This window comes from Tubulanus polymorphus, chromosome 10, assembly GCF_964204645.1.
Source record: "Tubulanus polymorphus chromosome 10, tnTubPoly1.2, whole genome shotgun sequence".
In the NCBI taxonomy this organism is placed as follows: domain Eukaryota; kingdom Metazoa; phylum Nemertea; class Palaeonemertea; order Tubulaniformes; family Tubulanidae; genus Tubulanus; species Tubulanus polymorphus.
The window spans coordinates 5,360,351-5,383,944 of NC_134034.1; the positions used below are offsets into that span (position 1 = coordinate 5,360,351).

The 23,594-nt window shown below is 37.8% G+C and overlaps 1 protein-coding gene across 1 annotated transcript; it reads left to right on the top strand.

Annotated features, from left to right (window-relative positions):
* The first annotated feature begins 3,313 nt into the window (after positions 1 to 3,313).
* Positions 3,314 to 3,928, top strand: LOC141911518 (uncharacterized). The gene is made up of 3 exons (XM_074802507.1): positions 3,314 to 3,452; positions 3,544 to 3,604; positions 3,751 to 3,928. The coding sequence occupies exons 1-3, from the start codon at positions 3,314 to 3,316 to the stop codon at positions 3,926 to 3,928; spliced, it is 378 nt and encodes a 125-aa protein (XP_074658608.1).
* Positions 3,929 to 23,594: the final 19,666 nt, after the last annotated feature.

A 23,594-nucleotide genomic window follows, 5' to 3' on the forward strand; every position in this document is an offset into this window, starting at 1 on the left:
TAGAACAGACGCGGGAGGAAAGTTTTTTTTTCACCAATGGCAAACAAATGCCAGTAATGCAAGTAGAACATAAGCACTGTAAGAGTCTACCTGCTATTTTTTTCGGACGTTTTATTCGTCCGGTTCCGGGTCGAGTCCTGGCCCATTGTTTTAGGTAATTTTTTTGTTTTGCGCCTGCGCGCTGGTGTTTTGTTGGGTTTCCGCCCGGTCGAAGTGAACAGTTTTTCCATGGCCGTCGGGTCTAGTTTCTAGTGTTTAGTGGCCTCAACGTTTTGGTATGTGTTTTTAGTTTTGTATTTTCGTTAAACGTGTATAGGTCTCATTGCCGGTTAGTTTGTTATGGGCCTAAGCCTGTTGTAATGTGAATTTTATACAAGTCAATTTTGGCTCATTTTTTACCATGTGCCGAGGTGGCAGCACCTACCGGTCTGTGTGTGAAACTGTATTTCAGTTCTTTTCTTTTTAGTTAATCATCATTCATTGATCTAACAACGTTAGAGATACTCAGACCTTGTCGTTCGTGTTATTTTATTTGTCTCAGTCGTCGTGGTTTTTAAGACAGTCTACCGGAGCGGAGTTTGAGGATCTGACATTGACAAACTTTTACAAGCACAAAACTTCTTTTTAGAACTAACTAGCTCCCTATACCTATATAATCACACTATATCGAATCATTTAAGCGAAACTGAGACAATCATTTTCGCTGTTTTCACCCGTCCTCGAAATGAGGTAAAAGGAAACGAACCTGGCGCTGTTTTTGTCATTGTAAATGTGAATTACCAGTACGTCGAGGATGAGCACATAAACGCAGAAAAAAATAACCACTGTCGTCCACTACACAGCTATGCGAGCGAGCGGATTTTTATTTCTTAATAAAAGACAATTGATGCTCCGATGCGGGCGGGTGCATTTGTCTTTTTAATCTTTATTAGGGACTTTTTTCATGACGTGGGCGGCATGTGGCCTTATAAATTTTATCATTCAAGCGCATTTTGTTTGTTTACGTCTGCTAACGTCTAGAATATTTGAGAATTCTATGTATTTTGCGGATTGGTTTGATAGGTTCCATGGCTCTTAGACGCAACCTTTCACCTCTTCTTCAAATCGTGACCGTCTAAAATTTGTGATTTGAGAGCATGAGTTTGAGCTTGCTTAATACACAATCTTAGGAGTTATTGCTCGGCAATTTAATGTTCGAATCCCATTGATTACATATATTTATTTAATTCTATGCACTTTAGGCACTGCAGGCTATCCTCGGGGGAAATCGAATTTCACCATCTAGAATATGGAATCGCCTCTTCCAAACTCCAAATGTCCTTTCAATGAGGCACCTAGTCTTTTTGTGCGCAACATCATACCTTGACTATGAATCTTTTAGTGCCTGAAAACTGATAAAACCTATAGTGCATGTTTACTGATTCATCAGAGATAGGCAAAAAGTGTCTAAGTGCCTGTACACTGATTCATCAGTGGTCATTTTTGAAACGACTGTACTAGATTGTGCTAAATATGTTAAATGATTTTGACCTGGATTTTAAACAGTCATTGAGCAGGAGTGAGTGAAAGGACATTGACTTAGAAGGTAGTTTAGAAAATGATTTTCACTCAAGTTATAATGACGATTCAGACACAGTGAGGAAATTGACGATAACTGAGTACATCAAACCTTCCCCAGGACCCCCAGACCTTGCTGGGGACGAGTAGTAGGGGGCGCTGTTGATGACGACCCCCAAGAGCTGGATGGTTGTAATTTCTCGAAAATTAAATGACTAAATTATGTTATACTAAGTATCTATGAAGTTTTCTTCATTGTGAATCTTTATAAATGATACAATTTTAAAGATTTTTCCCTAAGAATTTACATGAAAATTTCCATGTCTTTTGGATGTTTTCAGTTTCAAACTAATTTTCACAACTTCGTCAACAATAGGGTGATCTCCAAGATTCATTCACAGGAATGAAGCCAATGTCCGATGTTTTCTATTGCGGCTATTTCCTCTTTAAATTTATCCTTTGTCTCTGTTTGATTTTTTTAGATGAATGTAAAAAGTATACGGAAATTCTCCAGGATAGTAATTTTAGAGTCGGGCCTAATTAAGGTTCTTCTACACATGGTAGAATAAAAAAAAATGCCAAAGGTAGTTAGTGACTAGGTGCGGTTTACAAGCATACCCTCTGTCTCCTAAAAGCCCACCATCTCCAACAAATCCACGATGATTCATTTCAAGGTGTCTAAAATTTTATTTTTCATTAGACTAGCATGTGCCTTTAAAATGTATTTAGTCTTTAGGCATAGATGACATCAACCATGGATCCCTTCAATGGCCTACTTGCCAAGTGCAGAGTTGTTGAATATGTGCGCATCATTTGTAGAACCTGGCCAATTGCTAACGATGTTCAAAAATTTACCTAATTTTCACAAAGAATAATTGGTTTAAATTATTTCAACCGGTGAATTCATTAGTAGTGAAAAGTGTCATTGAAAATATATTTGTTTTAAGAATTCTAAAAAGATTGCAATTGCAAAAGAAAATTTCTTTGATATTGCAGTGTCAATTAATGATAAATGCCATTCTTAGTAACGGCTCTTGGCCAAATTGAGTATTCCCTAAATATTAATATCGTTTAAGCTTGAGCAGAGACACCGCAGTAGACACCGCTGTAGTTTTATAGAAACGTATCAATGTATAACCAGGGAAGTGTGATGAGATGGAATACGGACGCTATTGTGCAGCTCTTGTCGAATGTGCGTTGTAATTGCCCTAAAGCCGACAACGGTTCGTCGGCGAGCGCTTTGTTACGTAACGCGCCGATAAGCGATAACCAGCGAGATCGGGAATCTCCGTAATAATTCAGTTGTTTCCGAATATCGGTTTTTCATCCCATAATAAACTTACATAAAAATTCCTCTGTAAACTGGTTAAACTCAACACCTGATTTCCCCTCATCAATTTTAGTCGATCAACTTGTATTCACAATTGTCTTAAATTTAAGTACCCCCTAGTTTGTCTCTTAACTGCTTCTCTTTAATCTGTTTTAGCGTGTAACTGTTTCTACGTTAATTTTCCTTTAGTTTGTATCATCTCTGATTACTTGAATTAGTCTCTTTGTCTCTGGATTGTATATATCTCTCATAATTTCTGTAGTATTCATTATTTCTGAAGATGACTATTAGGACATAGACGAAACGTTGAATAAACTACTAACATTTTTGGACTTTTTCGTTATCATTGTGCGATTCTCTCTACATCGCTTCAGACGGATATAGTGTTTTATCAATCGTGATATCGGTTCTTTCCGCTGTATTAAAATGGCAACGGTTGTCAACGAAATTATAAATGATGACGATTTTGACGAACTATTCTTTGATAGTGACGAATTGGTTCAGATCGATACGGAAATATTACGGGAATCCTCTGGATCAGGATCAACTAATTCGGCCGATTCTAGTGAGTGTTATTCCTTTTGAATCAATGTAATATCGGAATAGTTTCCACCTAATTGCAGGCACTTTATTCTTTCCTTTTCTTTTTCATATAGGTACTTCTCAGGCTCAGCTGACCAGAGACTGCGATCTGAACACGAGAAAACACACATACAGGTATTTTTTACATTTATTTTTATAATCAATACAATCCTTTTAGGTTATAAAATAATAAACGAATACAGAAAATAATATATAAACATAATATAAAAAATCCAGATAAGTACATGTTAAAATAATAATCATTATTATTATTTTCGCAGGAACACTATATATTTGGAAAAGGCTATGACTGAAGTGATTAACCATCGAGTATTTAAATTCAGTTCAAATGGAATGGCAGCAGTACATTATGGAAAATCGATCGATAAAATTTTGACTTCAAATACGTCGCCGTCCAGACTTGGAATTAACCAGTGGTTTACATGTCCATTGTTTTAATTTGATAGTCACAGGGACAGTTTTTTTAACGTTTTCGTTCTTACGCCATTTTTGTAATTTGACACGACACATATAACAGATATATATCGGGTACTGTTCAGCATCATCATCAAAATCAATGTTGAACAACTCCTTCACATGGCTTTTGAAATTATTTTTATCGATAGGACGACGATCCGGAGGTTTCGCATTTTTTCCACACAATCGACAAAGATCCATGACTAAAAACAAGAAAAGGTTATTAAATGAGATTGCTGATGCTATTTAGGCAACTTGGTTTATATGGGGGACAATAACTTGTAGGCCTAATGTAAGCGTTATTAAGTAACATTATTATGTAGTAAATACACATTTTAAAGATCATACTTCGTGTATATGTTTGTGTCGTAACATAGCAACATGACGTCAGAAACAAAAGCTGCGCGAGTCTGGGCCGAAATATTTGACATCTTCAAGGCCCAAATAACGCTAAACCCGGAATCGGAACGAACTGGCAAAAACATATGTTTAACACATAAAAACAGACTTTAATCACAATATAAATACTTAATGTTCCGATACCGGGTTTCGGAGATATAGAAGGATAAAAATACATACCTTTTTGGACAAATTTTTCGAGAAATTGTTGAATTTCAACCGATTTTCTAAAGAAAAATATGTGTATACACAGCCACTTCCACGTTGTTCAATGAACTGCAGTGCGCATGCGTAGTATCGATCGCAGAACATTTATCGGGCTAAAACTATTGCGGGTTGTTCTGCGACCAAATCAAAGTTGATGTTGACTGGTGTTCAGCTGGTAACACACACTCGATAAGCGTAGCTTACTGCTGTTGCGGTAACCTTTGATGTACGGGCTGAATTGAATAGCCTACATCCGGCAATTAAAAGCGTCCGTATTCCATCTCATCACACTTCCCTGGTATAACTAAGACGATTTATTTACCATTACTATTGCATATAGCTTGAAGGTTTATCGATAGATATGACTTGCGGTTGATGTAGGCAGTCATTTTGCACTCGGCCTTCGTTTGCGGTTGCGAGTCCCATCTATGCACCGGTATGAGAATTTCCAGCGGATCCGCGGTTTCCAGCGGATTTCGGTGTATTGAAAAATATCATTTTCCATATAGTCCAAAAATGATGTATCAGTCGGCTGATCCGTTGCGATTGGTAATCGGGTGAACCGTAAAAGTGTTCAGCGCCAATTTTACTTGTCGCGACTGACTTTGTTTCAACTACGATGTGTAGGTATTTTATCGATCGGGTTGAAGACACAAGCGCGTGGCAACAACAGTAATGTATATAGGCCTACTACTGTTGCTGCGTGCGTACGTGGCGAACACCTTCAGGTATTATACGCTGTGTGATGATTTTTAGTGAGCTTCATCAGCGCATTTAATCCGCAAATTTTCAGGGCTCGACCCGTAATGCATGAGATGCTCATAACCATCGAATGAGGATGTGCCAGATTGGAAATAGCCAATGCCATTACCTTCCAAAATATGATAGCCATTCGAGATCGTTTTAAGTGCTCGGAAAACGCTTTTAATTTCTAAAATTTTCATGGGGGAGGGCCCCCAAAAACGTATAAATGTTCATACAAAGATTTTTCGAATGACCGCTAATGCAAGCATCCAATGAAGGTAAAAGAAAATTAAAATAATTTTCAAAATAATTTTCAAAAACGTGAAAGTGTTTTATTGTGAAATTTTAATTATGTCAATAAAGAATGAAATAAATTAGCATCAGCACTATGTCGCGCATGAATACCAATTTCAAGAATGATCCTGCACGCTCGACCAAGGTTGGTTTGGGCTGCTGAAATAACAAAACCGATTAAATAAACTCATTAAACAAAGAAAACGACAACCGACATAGCCAATACACGAAAGGAACCTAGATTTTATTACTGCATTAAAATGTGTGTATATATCAGAGCCCAAGAAAGTTTCTAATGAAAGTTATCGACTCCCCAAGCAAGTTATCAAACCATGGGATAGCAATATGGGCTTGCAAGCCTGCAACCCCATAAAAATGTTTTTTTTTCTCAAAATTAAATTCCATTACTAATTAAGGCGGGATTTTAAAAAATGAAACTATTTTTGGAGGTAGTCATGGGATTATGATATCCGAATATTGTCTATTTGCTGCCCTCATTCGTAACAAACACCGCCATTCTTGCAAGTGACACTATTTACTGACGAACCCGACCAATATATCCATTAGGAGAATCATTGTTCACCGCGTTCTTTTTGTGTGGCACGTCCAAAGATGATGTGGATGTGGAAAAAAATTATGAATGTTTGTATTCATTTCCATATCTATGCTTAAGAATAAGGGGGCGGCGGGAAAAAGTAAAATTAAGTTTTCCCTTTTATACCTAGAATCGGAAAAACCTCGGATCCGTAATCCAACCAATAATAAAAAATCGGCCTCGATTTACTCTCTGCCGGAAGGGACTCTGGTGTTAGATCTTATCCATCGGATTACTTCACTCGTAAAACCACTCTGGTCAACAGAATGTTTTGTGAACAGAATTCAAACAGATATTGTACCCGTTCGTTATATTCCTCGGCTTAAATGTCATAGAGGATAGTTCTTTGTATAGGCCTAAATAATTCTACCACCAAATCAACTAATGATAACATTTTCGCTTCTTGTCAGTGAACTGTGCACATAAATCCTGTGGTCCTCACGTGTGTGTCTTGAAAACAAAACAAGAACAATCAGATCCCATCAACTATATTCTCCTAGAGCAAAAACAACAATTTTGTACGTTCTCTAAACTTCCTACTGTACACATAATAAAATATACCGTTAAGAGATGAATTTAGGGCTTGGAAAATATCACTAGCGAGTAATACCGGCCAAGTGGCAGACCAGGGGAAATGAAGTCTTAAAACATTGAATAACATACCAGGGCTTACAGTCACCATGAATATAATGGATGCCACCAGCACCATGGTATGTGCAGTTCCATCTTGTTTGTGTTGTTTGGCATTGGCACCAGTCAATTGTTTCCTATTCTGAGCATGGATCCGAAGTTTGATTATCATAATCATATTAAATATAGGAACGAGAGTGAATGGCAAATATGACGTAAAAATAGCTACTAATAAATACGAATACCTGGGTGGAGTATAAATTGTCTTCGAATCACGGACAGTGAGGCCGTATGTACATATCTTGTTAACGTACACTACAATTCGGTCTTGTGCTCGATATGAAGTAACCCCACTCCATGCGAGAATCCAAACCGCTGAGAATAAACAACAATGTTTCACATTCCAATATCTTTTAGCTTTAAGCGGGAAACAAATATTAAATGCTCGATCGAATGTTACCAACAAGGTCAAACTGTTGCGAATATCAGAACTCCATTTTCCAATGACGTTGCCCGCCATATAAAATTCAGGAGCTCCCAAACCTCCATGTAGATAGGCTCCAATGTCTCCATGGCGAATAAGTCTCAGAAGCCAAGTTAGATGGTTAAACATTATGATTGCGAAGCAACAGATGATGTCTGAAATAGCCAGTAACAATAAAGTGAAATGCGAGGTCGAGGAAATGTTCGTTTTATGAAGTTGATAAAGCACCTTTATAGTAATTGAGTTGGTAATAAGGCCAATCCATGCGATCGGTCCTATCAACGTCGTTGCAACGAGCTTCCAAACTACGCGATCGCGGGTAAGGCATATTTTCGCAATAGTCGCGTTCAACATATTTCAAGTAGATTTGTTGGCGCAGATAAAGACAATGAGTCACAGTCGATACTGCGCGTTTGTCAAATTACACCTTCAGCAATAGTCGACTATAGCTGTGTGGTAAGACGATGTACAATCAAATTACATTCCTACGTATATGATGACACGCCAGAAGCAGTGACGCTCCTCAAAACCATGCAGAGTGAGATACCATCCAATCAGTACGTTTGCACATAACTTTCAACGGTGGGTTTCAGGGCATGTATACAGCACTTCGTAATAATTTCTTGAATATGTCAGATATAAACACGAAATCAGAATTTTCCAAAGCAAAAGATGTTCGTAGAATATATCTAATTTTACACGTATAGCGATATATCGATCAATTAATTACCTATGCGTTCTCTATTTCCGAGTACGAAGTTATCCGTTCTATATTTTAGTACAGTGGCCTGGAATGATTTGGTTACATATGCACTGCCCTTGTTGTCATTTCCAGGTAGTTAAGATCCTCTGTCGTGCCAGGGTACAGTAGTTTTAGACACAAATACGTAAGACATTCAAGAAACAAATATCATTTACTAAGTTATAGATATGTTAATGGCTTCCTGCGTAAGCCACAATAGTGATGCATGTTCTTTGCCACAAGTGGAATCCTTGAAATGGTTGAACGCCGAGTCCTCATGCATTAGAAGCAGAATCCATTGGAAATGTGTGAAATGTTTGTATGGAACTAAAATGACACGAATGAAACTCACATCAAACGTTGTCTAAACACCGAGTTAGTTGGACCTACTATCTCAAATCTCGGGTCGGAATCTGGTCAGTATGTCAAGTCTAGTGAATAAGTCATACATTTGATAGTAAAAAAGCCAGAAGAGATGGGACAATCTTCTAACAACTGCAAGAAAATGAGGCAATAGAACACAACAAGGAGTTGAGAAAAACTGTTATCAGGAAATGCTGCATACATTACTGAGCGTACACTTTTGGTTGCATCAGCACTCAAAATATCAGTAAAAGAGAGTGGAATAACGGCCTATTAGTTTATTCCATGAAATTAGTGATAGATTTGGAGGAATGATGCAACATTCACTTGCCCAGTTTATAGTATCCGCAACCACTTATTGGAAGCTACCACATGCGTAGAATCGAAGAGCAACAAACACTTGGAGTATGGAAGGAATGGCATGGTTTCTCCAGGTACGAGGTTGGAGGTCATCAGTGAGATCAGTGATGAAAATAATGCCTTCTCTGTCGAAACGAAATCTTTGGTATATCTCTCGATCATCATAGATATCCATGGGATTTTCACGGTCACGAAATATTCATTGCCTTGGTACAACGTGTTGTAGTGCCTCTACTTCGAGCAGCCAAGCAATAATGAGCCATTTTATGGCATCGACACCATACACACTAGGATTTAAGGACTAAATGCTCACTTATCTCAACAGAAAAGGTACCTTAAAGTTGGCTGTTCGAATATCACGGATACCGGATACCGGACACCTAAATACCGGATACCGGATTCTCGAGATTGCGGAGTATATAGCGCATCGGGTCTAACGGTCAGCGGTAAACGGCAGTTCGTGTGATATCAAGTAGAAGAATAAAAGGCCTAGATTATTTTCATAATACATCGGTATATGCTTTTCAAGTACAGTAGCATACAAATGTTACCGGTATAGACAATTCAATACAGATTTATTGCTTCCGAGTAATAACACGATTACATACGACAGACACGGTAACAAACAGTGGACAGAAAATATTTTTTATCATTCTGCCAATTTGAACGGATTACCGAATAGACCGTTACCGTTTTGGGCAGAGCTACTATACAATACAAAATATCTTTATCATTCAATTTCACGAAGAAGGCCATTTTAATAAAGTTAAGCGTTATTGACGATCTATATTTTCATGATCTTTAGAATCAAATTTAACATCAGGGTAAATAGTCATTTAGAGAAATGGTAGGTACCGGTATACGACGAATTGATTTTTGAAGGTTATACCAAAACAATTGGTGTCCAGGGGTGTTGATTTTCGACGATCGTCATGGACTCAATTTCATTTTTTAGGGACATCGTGATTGAGAATGAAATGTAGACATATCGTCCAATAAATAGAATATACCGAATATTCTCCTCCATAAAATACGAAAACGAATTTTAATTCTTTGTTTGTAAATACTTGTATTTCATTGGTGTTCAGGTCAACTATTCCATCGTAAATCAACAAATACAAAATGTAGAGATCTTTAAAACAAACTTTATTAGAAGAAACGTTAGAACTGCCAGACTCGCTTATGGCTTTCTAACTTGAGATATAGGGCCTAGCAGTACTCAGCCCTATTAACGAAAGGATTTTACAGAAAAACCAAATAGGGCCACCAATACATATCCATCATCAGTGAAGTGAGAAAATAAAAAATGAATATAACGTTTAACTTCACCTAACCAAAGAACAACAGTATTCAGAAAGAAATATGCATAATATTGAGATCGATGATGACACTAAAAACGTGAAAGCAGGCTGTAATCAGGCTAGCATAAAGACAAATAAGTTGGTTAGCCTCTGTAACAATTTGACAAATAAATTGTATGTCGCGGCAGTACTACTTACAACAGCACGGAAACGACTCATTAGACCCGATGCGCTATATACTCCGCAATCTCGAGTATCCGGTATCCGGTATTTAGGTGTCCGGTATCCGTGATATTCGAACAGCCCTTAAAGTTAAGGAATTTTTCAGGAACAATTTTTATCTTAAGACACTTTATGCATACCGCTTATTTTAAGGATATACTCTGAGCAAGAATTTAAGGAAATTCTTAATATTTAGGGAATTTTTTATCCTCAAGATGCTTTATGCATACCGGGCCAGGTGTTCCTATTAATGGGAGTTTTTGTTTATAGCGTGATAAATGCGGCTCACTTAAAGCGTCTACGAAATCCGAGAGCACATATTGTTCGTGAAATTCCATCTTTTGTAGTAGAAATTGTATAGGCCTTTGTACGTATGTATACCGTGAAAGTGTCCCGTCCAACATGGCGGCCACATGTGTTACTATAGGCAACAGTCACGTGATCGAAAACTCTGTATTGGTATTGACTTTATGGTACATAAGTCAAGCGTTCTTCGACTTCAACTGAAAATTGTTGTTCATTTGCAGTAAATTTTGGGAGTTGCATTTGGATTTGTGCCTAATAACTTTAACAAATTGGATCACAAATTTCTTCATAGTCATATAAACAGTATGAATTCGATGAATCACAGTAATTAGGCATAGTTTACTGTACATCAAACTCGTAGGCAAAACTGAAACTTAATTTCATCGATGCTTGTCAGACCATCATTTCAAACGAAATAAATGTCTACAAATGAATACAGGCAATGAAAATATTCTGAATTTCATTAGGACAAGGCAATAGAGTACACGACACAGAAAACCTTCTTGCGAGTGAAGATGCCGCAACAGCAGAAAGAGTACAAGAACAAACGACACAGACAGACTTATCTGAAGATTATCTGAAACAACTGAATTTATTAAAAGAACAGCTGAAAAATGTCGAAAAGGAAAATGGCAATCTAAAAATCATTAATAGTCGCTTAGAAAACATAATGACGGATAATAATGTTTTTACTATCTCTGAAGGTTCTCTAGATGATATATTCAAAGCTAGTATTGCATCAGGTTCTCGAACAAATGAACATCATTTTTGTAAACTGGAAAAACCAAACATCCATTTCAGAGACAGACTGAGAGCTTCCAAAGCAAAATCAATACTACAATTTATTTCACCCAAAGACCAAAGTATTACTGAGGCTGCTAAATTAATTGCACATATGTTGAAGAAAGATGAGAATCTGAAAAATCTTGTAATCAATGAATTTCCAGAAATGAAAGGAACTAAGCTCACTCCTGAACAGTCAGTTGACTTGAAACTGAATTTGCATCTTACAATGACCAAAATGCTAGAATTAGACCGTAACTTGAAAATTCAAAATCTAAAGGTGTTTCCCTCATCAGATAAGATTCGAGCAGAACTAAAAAAACACAGTAATCACATCGATCAGAAAATATTCACTGGCGAAATGAATTTGGTGATCAATGCTCGAACGCTAGAAGAAAAACTTGTCCCCTATGTATACATAGTGAATTTTAAATCCCATCTTAAATACGTTGTTAACAATTTGATAGTCACCAGAAAATTTGTGACGGATGAGCATTTTCATGATGAAATTTGGGTAAAGATCGGAGCCGATAAAGGCGGTGACTCTTCGAAGCTAGTACTGTCTGTACTAAATAGTACACTAATAAACAGTACCGATCACACCGAGTTGATTTCATATTTCGAAGCTTTAGCTATAAGATTTTTTCTGATCGGCGATTTAGCTTTTCTGTGTACATGTATGGGCCACCAGGGTTCATCGGCTTCTTATCCAAGCCTTTGGTGTGAAATTAGATTGGAACAGCTGAGAAAACGTGATGGTAAACCACACACACCTGATCATATGGAGTGCAGTGTAGAACTGTAGCCGATTATAATGTCAATGCTGAAAAGCAGCAACCAGGGCAAAACCCAAAAAGCATTTGCAATAAAATGCTTGTGAGGATTGACGATTTGGACCATTTAGTTCCTCCTCCACTGCACATATCTTTGGGGTTAGGCCTATTATTCTTTGAGATGTTGGAGCAGAAATGCCAGGAAGTCGACAATGAAGGTTTGAAAGATTGGGATATCGATTTGTACAGGAACTGGAAAGAAAGATCCCTAGATGTATGTGCAGTGCAGGAGGAATTAAATCAGTACAAGGAAATGATTGTGACGCTTAATCAAACTGTTGACCAACTAAAACAATCCAAAAAAAGGGTCATTGTGTTATTAGATTTGTCTGATAAGAAACATTCCAATTGCCAAACAAAATGATTTTGTTGAGTGCATTGATTGCCACTCCCCCTACCACAAGCGATGTATATTTGGACCTACAGCAAATTTCAAATGTATTGAATGGAATGTTGTACGGGGAAAACTATGTCAGCGGATAGTATAATCAAGCAGAAAATACACGAGATGTATAAAAGTGGATTGTTTATCAGTCTGAGAAAATTAAATGTATATGACACAAAACCACTAAGTTACGTCATAGTTCAGACAAATAGCCTACTGACTAGTCAGTGATAGATTAATAATAAACAGAACAACAACATTATACTAAATGACAATAATTCGCAATGGGCGGCCTATTTATGTTGTGTTCTTGTACTCAATAAAGGTCGTAATGAGACACTGCGGAATTCACTGGAGCCACGAAACCATACGCAGAACTTTAAAGCGTATGAAATTCCGCTTTTACCAAAAATGGATAGGAAAAAAATTCGTAAGTGAGAGGATTGATGTATTGATAGAGCGAGACACCATTACCTTCGAAGAATTTGGCCAATTTCAGACCAGAGCATGGACCAGTTTATAATGGTGGAAGGGAACAGGGTGGAAATTATATTCTGTATTATTTTTCGCCTTGATCAATTTTTGATGCAGATTCAGAATCATGCCCGCGAATATTAATTCAACTGCTACTTTTGCATGCGATATGCACTCCTAATTCAGCGATCCGCTTAGCAACACGATGTCGACAAATTGGATAGTGCGCATGCACTGTGAGCCGGAAATGGTCTCGCGATAGCATTACGCGGCCGTATGCTGGACAAATATTCGACGATAGATGACAACAAAGACGGATTTGACAAAAAAGTAATATATTTTAGAATGCAAATCTTATACTCAAGACATTTATGTATGGATAAGGTAAATCGGTTCATTATTAACGAAAAAACGGAACAAAACGTCGCACGAAGACCATGTGTGACAGACTTCATCAAATAAAAAGGAAGGGCAAAAAGGCCTAGGCCTACCAGGTACACTGGACAGTACAGGAGACCTAGTTAAACTGTAATCTGCCTTACAAAAGATCTGATAAATACTTAAACGCTTATTTGGCAGCACACATTTCCTAAATAGACTCTCTGCCGTTAAGGGAGAACTCTTTTAAGCTTTTATCTTCGATGAAGCATCGCGTTCATCATCGATTTAATAAACCTGGAAGTAAAAGTAAACGTCAATATCGAGTAACTAACACACTGCATCTTCCCAAGAATTGTCTCAATTTCAAACATGAACCAATTGAGGTATAAATATGAAGCGATGGTCCGTGTTTAACTGAGACAGACATCTAAAATACGCGTGAAACGGCAATAATCCGCAGTCGTGTCGCTAGCGAAAAGGCGGCCATTGTTATTTCTCGGAACCTATGTATCGGCTTGCTGTCACCGAATCAATTCAATTAAACTTCGGTCAAGGTCATTTATAGTTAGTATTAGCTCTACGGTCGTGACCAAAAACTTTATCGTACTAGCAGTCCGGGTCTATTTTGATTTCACAGAAACGCATGTATGCAAAAAGAAAAGCAATTTGCTTCGATTTCGGTAAATTTTTGATTATTTCACAAAAACACGATGTCAGAATTCTATGAAATTTTCAGATTATAAAATAGATACTATATGACACCTCTGATAAAAAAATCAGATCTCAGGACCATCTAAATAAAAAGTGTGCCACCCGTTTTACTGAAATTTTTCGCGATAGGCAAATGCATGACGTCATCAGCTAGTGATAGCAAAAGCGAACTACTTTTATATCTTTGGCACCATATCCACCGACAGAAATGCATTCGGAGGAAGAATAATGTTACCAATACTTGAATCTATTAGCAAATTCCCTCATTATTTGGAATGTCTACATTCCACACGATGATGGCTGTTAGTCAACAGTCAAAATGTGTCAGTTTTATATTGACAAATCTTATCATATTGAAAATTCTATTACGGGATTTCTGACTAATTAATACCGTATAGTGCTGGAGATAATTTGAAAATTTTTAAAATTCCACCCTAGTGTGCTGAATAACTGGAATACCACTATAAAGCGTCTACACCGCGGCGCAGTGTATCGTTAGTTACTAGCTTTTCACTTTGTTTGACAGGTGCTGCCATTTTTCAAGATAGATAATTACTAATTACATCAATACACCACAATGTGGTGTACTAGCAAAATCTATCACTGATTTATACACCGGACTGCGGTGTAGATGCACTGAAAGGGTTAATTGAAAAAGAAATCAATTCTTTCCTGATAAAGGCTTTTATCTCCTTACCTAGGACACAGGCCAGTCAAGATTCATTTGTTCACATAAGCGTTGGAAAACTCCTAATGCCACGCAGTTAGAACAAAAACCGATGACAGAGCACTACTGGAAAAATAACTTGTCAGTGCAAATCTACCCGAGGAGCCTAGATGAGAGAATTCGGAACCCAGAAATAAATCTGCTCCAAGTTACCAAAGAGCATTCAACATAACAAGGTCTCGTTGAAATTGCTTAAGTTCACGGTAAAGAATCAAAACTGGAAGTCATCTAAGAATCCACCATGGTCGAAGAATATATGTATGCATTATAGTTTTGACTACATGCAGCAAATCGATTCAATGCAGCCAGGACCCAATGTACCTTTTGGTACCGAGAAAGTGTGGTTTGTTTGGGATATGCTGCGAGGCATTTCCCAAACCGGTTGAATTCTAGATAAATCTGTCACCATCGGAAGGGGATTGAACACAGTGAGCAGCTATTTAGGTCACTTTTTGAGAACTATGGATTAGGAGAAACAGAATAACGCATTAGCTGTGAAAATTTGTACAGGCCAGAATAAGAATAACTTCATGGCCTGGTACTAAATGTGGCGTGTTATGTAAGGTCTGCACACATCGAAACGCATTTCCTTGTAGCTTGCCATACAAATTTGCATCAGACTGGTGTTTCGGTCTGATCAAACTATGGTATAGAAGGACATTTTTGTCATGCTTAGATGTGATGCTATAAATTACAGTACCTTACCAAACGTCAACATTTCACAGAAGGTTGCTCTGCAAGAAAGGATATCTGGAGTACCACAGAGTGATTTTCAGAAAAGTTTCTCGCTAAATCCGTAGGAAAATGCCTGCTATAAAGATGTACAATCACTTCAGGTGCCCAATAACATGTATTTCTATATCATGTTGTACTAGGCCAGTAAGAAGTTGTTATTGGCTGGTGCTCAAACAATGTCATAGCTTTTTAATAACCGGTGTTCAATTTTACGTCTTTCAAATTCAGTTCTCAAGCCCCAGAATTAGTTTTCCTACATGAGAATTCCGATTCAGAGGAATAGCTGTAAACGTCATGAAAACTGGCGTATGAACTGTGGCTCCAGTATATGCTGATTTCATTCCACCTCCAGAATTAGATATAAAGACAAAACTATCTGTATAAGACAATTCACGAAGGCCATAACATGCCCAGCTCCCGAAATTGACATTGATTCTGTGATGAGTACCCATATATATATATTAAATGCATTTCTTATATTATATGCATTTCTCACTACATAATTGATAATCAGAAAATACGAAATTTTGTCATATTTCACCATTTTTGTTTCCAAAAACATTAAACAGGGATGAAAACAGCGGTGTTTAAAAAACGCAGAAAAATTTGAAATAAAGTATTGCAACACGGAAGGTGCGAAGCCCCTAAAGGGGGGTTTGGGGAAAATATTAAAATTTCAAGGAGTTTTTGGCGCATTTGAGGCCCATTTTCCAATGACAAAATAAAACTGCTGATGTCTTGAGTACATGAAAAGGATGGCTCCAACGATATCTAAATCACTAGAACATGTTCATACTTAAATGAACTTGTCAATAAATAAGTCGCAAGAGGAGCCCCTATCTATAACTTTCCAATTTATCACTCAAGCCAGGGATGAAAACGGCCCATATTGAAAAAGTCGGAAAATATTTTCAAAAAAAAAGAATTTTTTTGTCAGTAACTTTTAGTCAAAAAACTTACTTCCTCTTGGTCAAAAAGTTAATAGTTTGGGACTCAATTAGAGCCGCTTTTTGAATGAGACGCCATATTGGTTTCTCCAACTCCACAGTTGTGCTAACAACTGCCGAAAAACCGTCTTAAGGAGCACTCCTAACTACAGAGCGCTCCAATGTGACGCCCGCGATTGAGGTGATTAAAGCGATTGAGGTGATTTACACTGTTCTCAGGAATAAAGAAAATGTTAGAAAAGGTCGGAAATCCATCTATGGTCGGAAGATTTTCATCCCTGTCAAGCCAAGCGTATTGCGCCTGAATTAAAACAATGACTACTTTTATTGAGCACGTAGACTATGCTTTGTTGGATGAATTGAAGAGCGCGACCACAGATTCTTAGATTTCCTGCGCAGCGCTATTGCATGTATATATATTATTGATCTGCACAGTGATTCTAGACAATGATCTTGTAAAAAAAGATTTCAGAGATTGTAGCACCGGTTTTATGAGACGATTTCACGGTCTGTTTTTTTAAGTATGCTATGATCTAACATCAACTTTTCCCCAAGACCCTTACCCCCCCCCCCCTATCATTTTCTCAATGGATCTACATCGATCTCAAGAATAATAAAAATGGACCTCCAACCGTGGAAATCGGCGGAAGATTATCATCCCTGATTAGAGGCCTATACAAGGATTAGGGATGTTCCATTAAGTACGTACAAATGGTCAACGTAGGACCTCATTGTACAATGCCTGAAATACGTACCATAGGTAGGGTCAATTTAGATTTAGTGGAAGTAATGAATGAAAGACAATCTAATCAAAAGCAGTGTCAGGCCTTATCTCATTGCTGAGCAACACTCTAACTTTCACTTGGTTTGTATTGATTATGAGGCCTGACAGCAGTGAAATAAATGCATTTATTTAAAGTATATATAAATTCATTTATTTGTCCAATTGTTGTTAACTGGTTAACTATGGTTTTCCTTTACGCATGTGTGTTGTCTTGTGTACAAGACATGAAGACACCATGTCGGAATTAAAAGTGTGTGTACATGTCCTACGGTCCTAAAATGTGATTCAATTCGAGATAATAATAGAACCCATTGAAATCTATCGATGTGTATCACGTATATTCAAGTACATATGTTTTACATATCAAAGACAGTGTCTGGATTAAGTAACGTAGATTTATTAACTTTGCGTACACAGGGACCAGTTAAACATATGCGTACCTCATGCATACAAAAGGAAGGACCTCATATCTTTAGCCACTTCCAAGCATACGTACTTTATGGACCATCCCTTACCAAACTCTCTCTTTGCTACCTTAACCGTAAAATAAACGACACTCTTGCTATGACATCTAAAACAAGCAGTCACGTTGTTTTTTTCTATACCTCACCGTTACCATCGTAACGACATGGTGCCGTGACCAGGATACTATCAAACCGAAAACCTCTAGGCGATCAAAATGCCGAAGAAAAAAAAACGCTGGACTAGCTCCGAAAACAACGACAAGCAGACATCGTTACATTTGATACAAACTACGAACAAATCTTAATACATATGCAAGTAGTCAATGTCGCTGAAGACGATGCAACTAAAATTGGAGCACGATTGGACGAGATGCGACTGGTCCACGAATCGAGAGAAACACTAGCAGAAAGAATCCAAGAAATGCGAAAAGACAACGATGAATTCGAAAAAGAAATCAAAGATTCGAATGAAAGACGCAGCCAGGAACGTATAATGCTCTTGAAAATCAAAAATTAGCTCCACAATCGTAATCATCAGAACATCAAGCCTGAGCAGATCCAGGATACCGACATTCAGAAGACCACGCAGCTACCCAAACTCAAATTACCAACGTTCAGTGGGAATAATTCTGATTGGACATCATTTTGGGAGACAATACAAGCTAACGTATTGATGGGAAAATTCTCCCGAATCACGAAATTCAACTACATAATCGGCAGCTGAGAGGTAATGCACTTGATGCCGTCAAGGGTATCCACGTGTCCGGTTCTAATTTGGACTCTTTGATATCAATACTTACGGATCGATTCGGTCAGAAACGAAAAATAGTTTGTGCTCACGTTAACCACCCTTACGAATTACCAGCAGCAGCTATGAACCTAGCGTCGCTACGCATGTGCCTCATTTATTGTAACATCCTTGGAAAAGAAAATTCCAAGAGTCTATCTCAAAAAGATGGGCACATGTGGCCAAGCAGGTGATTTTGAACTCGATAATTTACTAAGAAATTCGAAGAACAACTTAAAAACATCGGAGAAATCACATCAACATCGTCTAACCAACAGTGACCGAGAATGACAACTATGTCTTTTGTCGGAAACCAGCGAGGATACCAGTGTCCATTCTGCGACGGAGAACATGGACCTACCAGATGTAATCGAAATCTCGAAATCAAAAAGCGAAAACAGAAGAGAGGCAACTGTGTATTAATTGCCTGAAACCGAACCATCGAGTAAAAGATTGCCGGAATTCGGGTAGATGTATGAAGTGCAACAGTCATCACACGAGTCTACATAGTCTACATTCAAGCCAAATTTGGCAAAATCTGGGCAATGGTTGCTAAGGAGAATATGCATATACCACAAATGAAGCTTCAACTAAAAATTTTCTCAAAAGTTCCGTCTAAAAATTGGCGCTACATATATTTTTGTTATGTTAAATTGATCCTTTTTTAACAATTTTCATCCTAGATTAAAATTCTATATACCATCGGAAAGCTTAGGAGATATGCTCTTGTATCAACTAGGAATAGAGATAAATTTAGACATAGATATCCGGACACTAAGTCATTTAAAATTCAATCAGTTTGTTCATTGATTAGTGTTCATTGATGAGTATGACACCTGACAACGCCTGTCCCGCCAAGGACTGGCTGTCTCATTTTGTATTTTCTCTGGTTGAGACTGCTTATGCTTAGCTATTCTAGTGAGAAACATATTGTCCTGTCTTCGTTTGAGTACTAGGCCTATCCGTGTATAAATGTGATGTTAATGTTCTGAACGGGGGAATATTGTATGATTGTCAACCCGGATCCAATTCAGGATACAGAATCATGGGTGGCATAAGGAATTTTCCACGGGGTGCGTACGCAATATTTAACTAAAAATCGCCGAAGGGCGGAGCCCGCGAGGGGGGCACAGGGGGAGAGCGAGAGGGGAATGTGCAAATTATGGAGATGCATTCTGACGCTATCTACTAGGCCCATAACCAACGAATACATCAAGAACAATGGGACCTAACCATCCACAAATATCAATGATTCCATCTAATATTTGCCCCTCACCGAGCTGGATCTGCCCTTCAGGTAGAAATATTTTAGGCTTCATGACAAACGCTACTTGTCATATGACATGTATTACAACACGTGCCACTTCAAACTGGCACAGTTCAAAGCCACATGGCAGTTGCTGGCTCGCAACAGCTATTAGAGAAGTTTCGCAATATCACGAATACAACTATCATCACTTACTGATTGAGACACCCGCTAATAAAAGTTTAGCCCATCAATTTTGACAGCTGTTCAATGTGATAGGCCCTATGGTTTAATTGATAATGATGAACTGAAATTGGTTGACTGGTGACGACACATCAACGATTGTTAAGTGCTGCCACCGCATTATCAGACCTGCCAACCCCGTGTCTGACTTAATCAGAACAATATCATAAATTTTCAGTAATATCTGAAGTTTTTTCAAGCGTGTAATGTATAATATGACGCCGGATGAAAAAAATTGTTAATCTTACTTGATTTTGCGTTGTTCTTTCATTTCAATTGATATTGTACATTAGTAATACCGGCATGAGACGTGTAGATTATAATTGTCAACTCCTAACACTTAACTCGTCACTAGTCTGTACAAAAAAAGGTGCGAGGCTCTACGAAAAATTCATGCAAGTAAACTTGACAACAGTGTATCATCTTCAAAATGGTGGGCTTCCTGCTCTTTGTTGCCGGTCCGTTATAGATTAGGTTCATCACTTATATCAGATAAAATGATGTCTAAATCTATTTAATCAATGCAATCCTGGTCGCGGTAGCCACCATGTACAGACACACTGATAACAGCAGACAACCAATGCCACTGGTTGGCGGTGAGAGGTCGTTGTTAAGAAATATTTTTTTTTCCAATTTATTTTTCATTTTGACCAAATAAATAACACAGAATCATTGATTGATATACAAATAAATGAACTTAGTCAGGTTACAACTTCCATAGAAGTGTAAACTGAAGGGAAGGCCGACTCCCTTTCTTGCCGCTAGGTACCGCTAGTAGTCTTGTGATTTACACCGGTTGCGATAAACCCGGAAGTAAGTTGTCATTTTCAAGGATTTTTAAGAAGTAATTTAGTAATAATGCACCGAGGAGGTCTGAATTGCTGTGTTCCCGGCTGTACAAATTATTATGTAAGACCAAAGGATCGATTATCAGTTATGTGGGTTTCCCGCAGGCCGGTGGAATACACGACGATTGGAAGAGGCAGCTGATTCATGCTGTCAGTCTTGCTGACAGCAAATTCAACCGGGATAAGCATAAAATCTGTACTCTTCATTTTGAGCCCCGTTCTTTGCTTTTTCACGGTAAGTGAAGTGGAATACCTGGACTTAAAGGGTTGAATTGTAAACTGTTGTAGGCCTCTCCATCATTGTTTCATGCTGTCTGGTAAAATGTTTTGAACGATAAATGGCCTTAATCTTAAATGATAATGTTTAATAGCAATTAATAGTATTCTCCTATTTTAGTTTCTGATAATAAAATCACCAGGTTTGCTTTTTTGCGACATATTTTTTAAGAAATGTAACATAGCTTGAGTTTTTCATAAAACTTAATGAAAATACATTAAAAAATCGTATTTTTGACCACCCACTCGTAACACCGTAATTTGTGCTGTCAATCCGTAACCATTATGGGAAAATCGTAACAGTCTGCATTATCGAGGTCAATTCCCTATGTGATGATCATTTGGGAATTTTTTAAAGGGGGGACGTACGCACCCCGACCCCCTTCTGGTGCCGCCCATGAGAACGAGAACAAGAGCCCCAAGGGGCACTGTGGCCAGCCTGTCAGCTTTTCATAAAATGGCAAATGATGCATTCTGTGGGTTAAATTTGTCCAAATACACAGCCCAGCTCATAGACTAGTCAAGCCCAGGCTAATAATTTACACAATTCAATCTTGTTTTCATAAGTAGCACAGACAGCGACTGGAGCTGGCAGGAAAAAATACCTCAGATAAATCTTTTTCACTTGGTCGTATTGATTTGAATGCGGAATAGAATTGCATTTTCTGAAATTTGCTCAATAAAACAAAATTGAATTGGATTTGCTGTTTTACCTTGTTCAATAGAGTAAAATGGAACTGGATTTGATATTTTTTTGCAGAATAAAATTTGATTGAATGTGCAGCAAATGGCCAATTAGCATATCAAGGGCATCCATCCGATTTGAGAAAAAAACTATTTTTCCTGGACTTTGCACAAATGTCAATGATAATTTCTGTAGTGCAAATAAAGATATTTTTCCCAAAAAACCAAATCAACTAAAGACTTCACAGAAATCAATATTGAAATACAATTTTAGATCATAGAATAAAACCCGTAAGTAAAACGGTAGACGATACCGTGGGTTCATGTGAACACCTGCTGATCTCTGTGGCTAAGCCAATCATAGAGGAGTCTTTGTTTTCTGATTGGCTTTTAAAAACAGATATTTTTGTGATCAGAATCGGGTGAAAAAGCTCATATAAATTTTTACGAGGCCCTATTTCAAAATCCAGCTTCATAGGGGTTGGAGAATGGATAATGCTTAATGAATTTGTTTGAATACATGCTCAGTTGCACAGTCAATGGGCCTTAGCTCTGGAAACCATGTCATTTAAATTCGCTCCACTTGTATAGTAATAGGCTCAGCCTGCGGCTGGCCTAATAAAACTGCTTTAACAAATGTCCTACATCAGTTGTCAGGTTGTTAATCGCACCGTCGAGCTACGTTCCCCTTGCAACGGTGGAAAATACAAGTTGCTATACTCTTTCAGAATATGTATATCTCCATGCACCAAGCTTGCTACAAGTGACTCATTTGGGTATCACCGAACCGGCGGTCACATATCAGTTTATCAATGGAACAGGGTTCATAGCCAAAATTCAAGGCCATTTGAGAGGTACCTTTAAGGCAATTACCCGTAGAAAAACCTTTTTACAGCACTATATCCGCACTACAACCATTCAGAAACAAAAAATAAATTGCCCATGGGCAAAGTGTGGTTTACCTTGAAAGCTAGAGGTGGTTTGGGGTAAGGGCATTGCTTGAAAAATCTTTTTAATTCGTAACTTCAAAGTTCTTTATTGTATTTCATCTTTCTCAAAGAATTATTTTGTAGTCAAATAAGACCAAAAATATACATTTGTTTACGGTCAACGTCCAAAATTTCGCAAGGTACATGTAGGCGCGGCAAAGAAACTATTTTAAATTTTCAAAGAAACGTTTTTCACAATATGAAAAAATATTCAAATAAAATTCATATGATGTCACATATCAGAGGGTGGCTGAATATTTAGTCTTTGAAACCTCTTCCAATGCATGGCCGCGGAATCTAAACCGGCGCAGTAAGAAATCGGCGTATTAGATCGTTTTAAATCCTGGAATTTTCTACTACAATATTCAGACCTCGACCTATAGCTATAGTTTGCTGCTTAGTATTTTCAGGTCACAATAAATTACAATTTATTATAAATTATATCAAATAGAAAACACAGCGCTCATCTTCTGCCGATGAAATGTCAAACGCGCCAGCAAGCAAGCAGCGTTACAGTATCACTATAGTAGTGTATACTGTACGAGCGTGTGTTTGTGTGTGCAACAGTCTATAGCACTCTGCGCGCACGTGGAGGCCTCGTGTAAGTGAATGTTTTCGATGTCAATCAAAACAATCACCGGGTATTAAAATGAAACGATATGGCCTATGGCGGATAATAATTACATTCTCGCCAGCAATGAACA

Bases quoted from the DNA above. Each gene is read 5' to 3' on its own strand.
- LOC141911518 (XM_074802507.1), top strand. From the start codon at position 3,314: ATGGCAACGGTTGTCAACGAAATTATAAATGATGACGATTTTGACGAA. The intron at 3,453-3,543 runs GTGAGTGTTATT...TTTTTCATATAG, and splicing joins AACTAATTCGGCCGATTCTA to GTACTTCTCAGGCTCAGCTG. The intron at 3,605-3,750 runs GTATTTTTTACA...TTATTTTCGCAG, and splicing joins ACGAGAAAACACACATACAG to GAACACTATATATTTGGAAA.